This window comes from Neltuma alba, unplaced genomic scaffold, assembly GCF_004799145.2.
Source record: "Neltuma alba isolate B1F8T4 unplaced genomic scaffold, ASM479914v2 tig00005089_pilon, whole genome shotgun sequence".
NCBI lineage: Eukaryota > Viridiplantae > Streptophyta > Magnoliopsida > Fabales > Fabaceae > Neltuma > Neltuma alba.
The window spans coordinates 17531-28250 of NW_021633974.1; the positions used below are offsets into that span (position 1 = coordinate 17531).

The 10720-nt window shown below is 30.3% G+C and overlaps 1 protein-coding gene across 1 annotated transcript; it reads left to right on the plus strand.

The window, feature by feature from the left end:
* Positions 1-2016: 2016 nt before the first annotated feature.
* Positions 2017-3930, plus strand: LOC114746750 (uncharacterized). The gene is made up of 4 exons (XM_028935025.1): positions 2017-2076; positions 2684-2874; positions 2973-3036; positions 3219-3930. The coding sequence occupies exons 2-4, from the start codon at positions 2717-2719 to the stop codon at positions 3513-3515; spliced, it is 519 nt and encodes a 172-aa protein (XP_028790858.1). The 5' UTR covers positions 2017-2076; positions 2684-2716; the 3' UTR covers positions 3516-3930.
* Positions 3931-10720: the final 6790 nt, after the last annotated feature.

A 10720-nucleotide genomic window follows, 5' to 3' on the forward strand; every position in this document is an offset into this window, starting at 1 on the left:
ATTTGACTTCATTTTAATTTTAATTTTAATTTTTAAAATTTAAAACCCATGGTTTTAGTCATTGAAACCTTGTTTTAGTTCTCAAGAGGTTTCAGGGATCAAAAATATTATTTGATAACAAAAATCTTTAGGTAAACTAAAATAAATTCAAAATTTAAAGATCAAAACCAAAATAAGATTAAATTTTAGGGACTAAAGATAATGTTAACTCTTTAAGAAATTATAACTTTCCCTTAACACTATTAAATCATAATCTAATAATTAATATCTTATAATTAGTGCTTAATTGATGGAGTTTCAATTGAGAAACCTAAATATTTGAAGCAATACTTCAACTGATTTTTTTTTTTAACTTTTTCAAAACCTAAGTTGGTCTGGCTACTTCTTGATTGATCATTATTTTGACTAATTTTGTGAAAATTTGGACTGTTTTTGGCATTGGTTTTGAAAAATAAATTAATTTTTCCGCGACACATCTTCACATAGGGATAAAAAGTATTTTTTCCTGGACATAAAATAAAATGTAATTAGAAATTTAAAATTAGATATTCATCTCCCCATATTATATGGTTTGGAAAATGTTTTATATGTCTTTGGCTCAACAAACCATAGCATTGTTAAAAGAAAAGGTGTTTGCAATTTACAAAACACTAAAAACATGACCCAAATAAAAACAAAGCAAAGCTCCTTGGGGCAAAAAACCTACAAGATAAAAATGGTAACTAAAACTAAAAAGAGAGCTGAAAAACCCACCTTGCATCTCCACATTATAACAGCTAATTCGCTATCGATTACAAATGAAGGAGGCGGCCAAAGGGGTGTTAACCCTAAATTAGTTTAACAACAAAATCCAACTTTTGTTGCTTATATACTCACCACTTTGGAACTCTTCCTTAAGATAAGGGAGGAATCAATTCTCTAACGATCTCCATAAATATCTAAGATAACATGCAAGAATATAATTTATGGATAACTTAGACCGTTACATATAAGATTTTACACAACTCATCGAGAATTATTACAATATTAGGGTTTACATAGATGCTGTTTGGTATCACGTTCAAAACCATTTATAAGTATATGTGTGTAAGTTGAGATAAAATCTTTTTAATATATTTATTTCATATTTTATAAATTACGATTGAAAAGTAATTTATAAACCATTTGAAATGGACCGGTAGTTCATTTAGCACCAAATTACTAGTTATAACAAATTGGCTTAGTTAGTTGGCTTTGAACTAGCTAAGTAATGGCTACTCAAGTACTTTAAGTACTCTTCTAGTTTTTAATATAAGATCAAATTAATTAATTTAAATAGATTAAGAATATTAGTTAAATTAGTTAATATATTATGCTTTTTTTTAAAACATTTCAAACATTTTTCTTAATTCTCTTCCTTCCTCTCCTATTTGATTATTATTGAAGAAATATCAATAGGTTAATTTGAAAAAAAATAATAATAAATATATATAATAAGTCTTACATGTAGGATTAACAATAACTCTTTAATTAAATTTTACATTAAAAACTGGAGAAGTATCTTTTTTTATTACAATAACCATATCTTTTTAGCAATGTTTTTGAATGATTTTCATGAACAATTTTCTTTCTTGTAATAGTCAATAGTCAATTAAGCGTTCATCATTACAATTTGGTCAACGTATTCTACAGTAAGATGATTTTCTTAATTAATTGCGATTCTTATTTCCATAATCATCAATTACTAATTCCAATATGAAATCTCATATTATTTGAAATAATTCTGAAATATTATGAATTATTTCTAGAAATGCTTACACAAAAATCTATAGCTTACCACCCTTTTTGTTACTGTATGATTTCTATAGGTATAACGTAGGATCTAAATTATTCTTCCTTGGCCCCTAAAAACAATGGGCCACGTGTGGCGTCAAGAATATCGAACTTGAGAACGACGTCGTACAGTGATCTGCCGAGGCCAAATTGCCCTAAAACATCGTTTCTTTCAGCCCTATAAATTAGATCCAGCTCCCTTCCATCTGTTCTCCTTGTGGCTTTCAGCTCTGCTGAGTTTTTCTTTGTGGAGTTTCCAACGAGGTACTTCTTCATCGATCTTCTAACTACTGTACTTCTTCTGGTTTCCTTCTCTCTCTGATTTTTCTTCTTGTTTTGAAGATCTTCGTTTTAGATCTGATGCGTTTCATGTTCTTAACGCGGTAAAGATGTTTGAAAAAAGCGGTCCTCTTGGCCAGATCTGCTGAAATTCTCGCTGTACCTTGTTTCTGTTTTTCAGTGTACTTAATCCAAGATCTATGCTATAACCTCCCCTTAATTCTGTAGTTGGGTTTATTCTCGGGATCAGGTTTCTAGTTTGGCGGCGTAAAAATTGGCTAGGTTTTATTATTATTATTTTTGGTTTTGCGTGACTTGTAAACAAATTTGAAGTTTTTTCCAGGCCTAGAATTCAGATCTGGTGTTGACATGTACGTTTTTTAATCATTGCCTTCGGGAAAATTGGTTAAGAAAATGGTTTGGGGTTTCTTCGTCTGATCTCTAGATCTCATTTTCATGTTGATTGAATGATGTCATCTGGCTCCACGAATAGATCTGTTGGCTAATTGAATCTCATTCTATGAGCAAAAGTGGCAAATTTTGTTATATCGTCAGACGTTTCCCTAAAATATTTTGTTATTCCTGTGCCTAGGCGTTCTACTGTGGAGCGAAATTGTTTCTCAAGATGAATTGTTACGGTCTTCAGCAGAACGCCTTTGCAGCCTGTGATGTGATGAGGGGATCTGTTCCTAGCAGTGATCAGGACCCTGTCATTTGCCCTAAGCCACGCCGAGTTGGGATGTTATCTGATATGCCTATACGGCCCTTTAGATGGCATTTGAGGTAACATTCTTGGTCAATGTTTTGGTTTTTGATGAAATTATTGTGTTTCAGAAGCGTTTGTGAAGCTGATCTGTTCTGTGTTGCGATTTTGTGTGCAGCCAACAAACTGGCGGGTCTGACTCAAAAGCTGGGGCAGAGCTTCTGGACATTATTCTTAGGAAGGTAAATCCTGACTACTACAAACTGCGTAGTAGTTTGATATGTTTTTTCTTTTAGATATCTTGAACTCTTGTGAGTGAATCTCGTTACGGAGGTGGTTAGTTTCCAAAATTCTAGTTTTTACTCTTATGAATCTTCTATTGATGTGTAAGTCAATTGGCTAATTAGTCTCTTGATTTCAATAGGAGAGTCATGGGGAAGAATATGCAAATCAGGCAGCTGCATCACCACCATATTTTTGTGGGTCCCCTCCAGTCCGAGCTGCAAATCCATTGGTTCAAGATGCGAGGTTTGCAGAAGAGAAGAATGCTTCCGTACTGGGAAATTCATCCCCATCAGGATTATCATCTCCGTCTTCAGCATCACGCAAGGGAGGACGTGCTAGAATGAAATTTGGACCTACACCGGCTGCAGTTAGAGTAGAAGGATTTGATTGCCTTAACAGGGATCGCCAGAATTCGAGCATCCCTGCTTTTGCTTAGAACTTCATTCAGAGGAAGTGTACATATAAGGAGCTAAGTGCCACCACTTTCAAGAACTTGACACAACTAGAGAGAATTTTGTGAATGTTTTGGATGGAAGCAAGAAGTTATGTTAGCTATGTATATATCAAATGTTTTGGTCTGGTGATCATCTTGATGCTAATATTTTTTGTGGATAGTTTGATGATGGAACAGCAGAAAAGAAAACATTGTATTGTGGGGAAGGTTTGATATGTAAAGAGCATGTTCTTTTGTAATATAAGCTGGATCGATCTGGGTGTTTTTTTATTAGCACAAGATGATCACTCCAAGTGTCCTGTATAGAATTTGTGATTCTGATCATCCTTGTAAATCTATTTAGATAAATTTCAAACCTGTCTCATATTTAGTGATTAAGCCCGTATTCTCTCATTAATGCATCTTGTAAGCTCATGTTTTGGTCTATTACAACTAGTTTTTATTTTAAATGCGCAACAGTAACTTACCTGTTGCCTTGAATGACTTTTGCATCAAGACTCCAGTTTTCTTTGGTATTTGTTGTTGGGATTTCTAATGAAAAGATTGGATGCGGAGAAAAGTTTCCAAGGTATGTTTTCATGTCGAATTTGAGAACTAACACACCATGAGACTACGAAGTTTTGTTTGATACTCATATGTAGGTGAGAAATTCTGAGATATTAGGAGTTGTAAGTCGGTTTATGTCCTAAACATCTTCTTGCTTTCTGGCCTTTTAAGCTTTGTTTCGAATCTATTTTGGGTAATGAAGACGCGGATATTTAATTGCTTTGTTAGACGTGAGACATTTTGAGCCGAGCTTTTGATGCATGTTTCTGGTACATCACTAGAAATTTAATGATCACCGACATGGTCTGAGAGAAAGCCTTATAAACCACTCATCTGATTTTGTTTACAAGTCATTTCTAATATGTTTTACACAGACTAAAAAAATCTTAAATTTTATTAACTCTTATTTAAAATTTAGCAAATTTTTTAACAAATTTTTAACTTTATCCCTATTTAATTTATTCTTCTGATCCTATTTGTAAGTTACTATTAACATGTTTCACATAGATAAAGAAAAACTTTAAACTTCATTAACTCGCATTTAAAATTCAACAACTTTTCAACTTTATCCATATTTAATATATATTATACTTTATATAAACAAAGTCAACACAATAATAAATGAATGGTAAAATTGTACATCCACATAATATTTTTTCTCAATATTCTATAAATAAGACTAAAAAAATATTTTTTCTCTCTGTCCTATAAATATGATTAAAGGAGTATATTATACCTCATATAAATAAAGTCAACGTAATAATATGATGGATAAAATTATACATCCATATAAAAATTTCTCTTAGTGCCCTATAAATGAAATCAAAAAATATGTTTTTTCTGTTTTATAAATAAGATTAGAAGAGTAAGGAGGATGATGCGTTTTGTATTGAAAATTTTTATGATTTTTGGGCCCCAACTTAATGATGTTGTTTAATACCTCATCACTGAAACCATAATAAAACTTCATTTGCATAACTTCAGAAGCTATTTGAAGATCAGTTGGCCAGAAGAAAGTTTCTTTAATTATTATGTCATTAAACATTTCAAAGTGAACCATCAATTTTCAAACCACACTAAATCAATATGGAGATGGTGCTCCAATAACTCATACTTGGTGTGATTATTATTATTTTTCATTGGAGTTAGTGTGGTTATTTTTAGTCCAACTTTGTTTAAAACATGATGACCGTTTGTGACATTGTGTTGATTTGTCATTTATTGTAACGTTTGACCAAAGCTTTTAAGCATTATTCCCTTTGCCCCTTATTATAGGAGAATTTCTAAAAAAAATTACTAGTACTTCCTCCAATTTATATACAAGCTTCACTTTTGAAGAGGAGTTTGGTCCAAAATATAATCTTTATTTTTGAATTTGTCTGAACATTTATTACTTTTTTCCCTTTATTTTATTGTTAGTTGACTGTATTTAGTACTCACTCTCTTATTAATATTATCCTCATATATTCTTTTTCATCATTTTTTTATTTATTGTTTCTCTCATTTACTCTCTTGATAAATAAGAACAAATTTGAAAGAAAAAAAATACATTTCTAATCTATTTATTATTTTGAACTAATTTTAACTACTATTTCATTAAACGTGATTAAGTTGTTTAAAACTTATCTATCGGACCAGAGGGAATATTCTTTGCAAGACCTTTTGATAATTTCAATCAGTATTAAATACTTGTTTATGTAGCCAAAAAAAAACTTTTTCCCCATATATCTTCATATTTAATGAGGGGTAGTAAAAAAATAAAAGTTAATATGATGTTGGAATCTAGTGTAATTAATAAATATGTAGTTATAAATTGACTTGTAAGTTATCAGTTGATTAATAAATTAGAAAAACATTTTTCACATCATGAGTCTGTGTATTTGTTCTTAATCCCAATCTTTTAAGTTATCAAAGAATTGATCTTCCATTGCCTTGGATTATCTATTTATAAAAACATCATCTTCTCGTCTACCCATCTCAAGCATCATCATCGTCATTATCTTATTGGAAATCATGGCACTACGAAAGCACTCTTTACAACAATGATGATGTTAATTTTTGGCAGCACTGCACACTACTCTATGGTTAACATCTGGAAACCCATCTCCAGATGAATTGAAGAAGAATGAAGCTGCAACACCAGAAAAAAGTCCAAGAGATTAAAAGAGTGCTTAAAACAGTTTAAAGGAAGCCAAAAGTTTGTGGTCTAGCGGTGTTAATTAGTATTATCTTTAGTCTTTAATATAAAAGTTAGTTGATTAATTTGAATAGATTAACAAAACTAGTTTAATTAGTTATTTATAATAAATATATAAAGTCTTTTCTAAAATATCCTTACTAATCAAGTGTCTTAACTAAAACTACTATTGTTATAAGGACTATCTTGAAAATAAATAAATAAATATGAAAGATAAAGTGGATTGAGGTCTTATATTTCGAACTAAAATAAAAGTCAAACAGGCTCTTATATTAAGTATTGGAGGTAGCACTTCCCTATAATGGGAAGTCGTGAGTCTGATCCCACTTGTAACCTCAAGATTCAGGCAGTCAATGTTTGCCTATTTAATTCCCAAAAAAAAAAAAAGTTTGAAGGAAATTATGAAGATCTCACATACTCTGAAATAGGTTATGGTAATGCAACAGTGACACCACACTGTTGTAGAAATTTAGCTGTGGATGCATGAAAAATTTACTTCGAGTATTTAATCACACCTATAATTGAATGATAATCCCTCCATTTCTTATTATAAGATTTAATTTTTAAATATGTTTGTCCTTTTCTATAAGATCTTTTTTAAGTTTGTCTGAATATTTAATACATTATTACATATTTTACCTCCGGTTTAGTACGTTTAATACATTCTCTTTCTTCATTTATCTTACTATTACTCTCTCATATCTACTAATTTATATATAGAGGTGTGTTTGGAAAAAAAACTACATTTGCTACATATTAATTGCTTTTAACTAATTTTAATTTTTTTAAAACCACGTAATTTAGTTAAAAGCATCTTATAATAAGGGACAGAGTAGTATACTTTTAAGAAAAACGCTTCTGATATTTCCAAGAGGAATAAGGAAGTTTGGGACAAATGTACTTCAATAATTTCCTGAACGATGAAGACGGGGGATGTGAGAATTTATACCAGTCGTTTCAGTGCAAAAACTGTAGTCTCGGATAAAATTAAAATAGGTAAAAGGAAATAATAAAGTCTATGGAATAAAACTTTGAAAGGTATAAACCAAATTAAAATGTGAATCATAATTGAATTGAATTAATTGTTGTTGGGGTTTGGGGGAATTATGATTATTTTTTGGGTCAAGATGCAAATTTGGCTCAAAAATTTTCACTCCGAAATGCTGCGCAAGTAGAAGTTTTTTGGGAGGCACAGAGTTACTTGAAAGGTTTAAAATGGTAGCAGTGATGTCCCCCAGAATTAAGAATATTAATGATTAATATTACTATTTTAACAGTAAATATTAGTTTTTTTTGTCAGTATGAAACAATCTCCTCCCCCATTGTTTTTTTCTTGGTCTCATTTTCTTCTTGACATCCTTGCATTCTATTTGGGCCTATATAGCTGTTTCAGCCCAAACCAAATATGGCAAGCAAAATGGGTATGGGTTGATTCTAATTGCTTTTCCAACCCCAAATTAAAAGAATGAACAAACATGCACTAATTTCATTAATCATGACTTACTTAATGCAAAGGCAAGCATGTCCATTAAAATTCTCAAGAATTTTATTTTATTTTACAAAAAGATTTCTCAAAATTTTTTTTAAAAAAAAAACACAAAAACAAAAACAAAAAAACATGTGAAAGTTGTTTTGGTTTTTTTAGTTTTTAAAAACATGTTACTGTTTTTTGTTTTTTAAAACAAGTAACTAAAAACAAATTATCAAACAAGTTTTTTATTTTTATATTTTTAAAAACAAAAAATTGTTTTCAAAACAAGAAACCAAACTGGCCCAAAGTTACTTGAAAGGTTTAAAACTGTAGTAGTGATATCCCCTATAATTAAAAATATTAGTGATCAATATTACTATTTTAAAACTAATATTAGTCTTTTAACAGCATGAAATGATATTACTACCACTTAAAACCTTTAAGATAAATTTTTTTTTTTTTTAAAAAAAGTCCAGGTATCCAGCGCTTGTGAAAATTTTCTACCCAAATTTGCGCCTTAACAGTCTCCTCCCCTATTGTTTTTTTCTTGGTCTCATTTTCTTCTTGACATCCTTGCATTCTATTTGGGCCTATATCGCCGTTTCAGCCCAAAGCAAATATGGCAAGCAAAATGGGTATGGGTTGATTCTAATTGGTTTTCCAACCCCAAATTAAAAGAATGCACAAACATGCACTAATTTCGTTAGTCATGACTTACTTAATGCAAAGGCAAGCATGTCCACTAAAATTCTCAAGAATTTTATTTTATGAACCATGTCAAATCCGAATCCATTGGAAAATTAACATTCACCATTTCAAAATTTATCATATCTACATTTTTTCCCAAGTGAGAGGGGGCATTATAACACAAGTCCTCAATGAATATTATACCACTTTTATAATGCATAATTATAAATTATAAATTTTCTAAAATGAAATTTCTGTGTAATCATGTAAAGAAAAGAGAGAGATGTATACAGTAAGAAAATAATTACATGTTAGCTATTAAAAATTGCAAATATTCACAAGTCTATGAATAATGTGACTTTCATTTGTAACTCAAGATCCAATTGCTATGATGTAAGGTTTTGTCCATAGAAAAGGATGGTTGGTAGTGGCAATGGAAACAAATGAAGGATTGAAAGGTAGAGGAAGGAAGTGTGTGTGTGTGTGTGAAGAATCTAAAATTCTCAGAATGGAACAAAAGAGAAACAACCAAACAAATAAGATCACCTAACCCCATTCCTCAACCTCAAGTAGTATGGTGATGACAATGACCATTGATCATCTCTTCCTTTTTGGTAACATGGAGATTATGAAAAATGACTTCATGATGACTCAAGCTACACCACAAACTACTTGATATGTCACTTATCCTCTCAATACCTCATATTCTAAACTCCATATCTCATTACTTTTCCAACAAAAGAAAATTGTAATTATATTATATTATATTCCTTTAACTCTGGTCCTAAATATAAGAGTTAGTATAGAAGTTTATTCTGATTCTGAATATAAGACTTTAATTCACTTAGTTTACAAAATTTATAATTATTTTTCTAAGCTCTCTATATTGATTAAACATTTTAAAGAAATAGTTTCAAATGCAAATGATTAAAAAGAGTTATCTAGGAAAACCAACACACTTTTTTTTACAAACTAATTAATTTAATTAATTTTTTAATTTTTTGTAAATTATTTATCTACCTCCTATATTTAATGCGGGAAGGAATGTTGTTCACCCTGGTCACATTAGTTGTTTGTTAAAAATGTGCTTTCATTTTTCTAAAATACTCTATTAATCATTTGTGTTGAAACTAACCCTTGATGAAAACCTGTTAATAACACATATATTCAATATAAATAGTTTGAAAAAAATTATAAATTTAAACGACAAAATAGATTTACATTTATATTTATAACTACAGTAAAACTACTAACCAACTCCCATATCTAGGATAGAAGCGGATATATTATAGTGTAAAGTACCCACACATACACAATTGGTAATCATATCTTTTAATTATTATTGCAATTACACATCCATTATTTATTTTCAAAATATACATAACATATTTTCCAAAGTTAAATAAGTTTTGTGTAATTGTAGTAATATTCAGGGAAGTCTGTATACTTTTGTTTTTTTTTTTAAGGAAGTCTGCGTGTAGATCACCTTTGATCTGTCGAAAGTGTCTACATAAATTAGGAAAATACTAAAAAAAAAGAAATTTTATGATTTCAACGAAATTTTGATAGTTCATATAATTTCCTCTATAATTATAACGTGTAATTTTGGAAGAATGGAACATTGATATAGACACTACGATATGGCAGAATTTGAACTGTCCAAATATAATTCAAAGTGTGTCTGATTATACATGAGAGACAGTTTTATTTTCAAAAGTTTTTGTGCTCTATATATTATAATTCTCCAAATAGTAAAAAAAAAGTTAGAACGAAATTAAAGAAAATAGTCTCGTATCAGAGAAAAGTTATAAATAACAAATCGGTGTTTCCTTTGAAGCCTTTCTTGAATCAGACTCCTCTGGCTTTTTTGTTTCTTTTTTTTTTCTTTATCTTTTTGCCACCTTTGAAATGGACCCTACAAGTTTCAAGTTGCTAAATGCACTCTGGAGGTATTTGGTGCTGAGGGAAGAGAAGCTTCTTATCGGTTTCTTTATCCTATCACAGCCTTGTCCACAGATGTATCTTTCAATAGGGTTCAAATTACAAGCCTTGATGAAAACTCAAAGCCATTGAAATTAAATGCAATGTTGGTTTGGCTTCTAGCTTTACTTTCCACAAAAAATTGTCCATTTACAACAAGTCACATCCATTTATCAGGATCATTAATGATTCATCAACCAGTAATCTGTGACTACCAATTAGAAACATGTTCAGAAAAACAAGATAACACTCTGATCAATAATGGGTGATTCTGATAATTTCATGATAGATTATACTACATTCAAC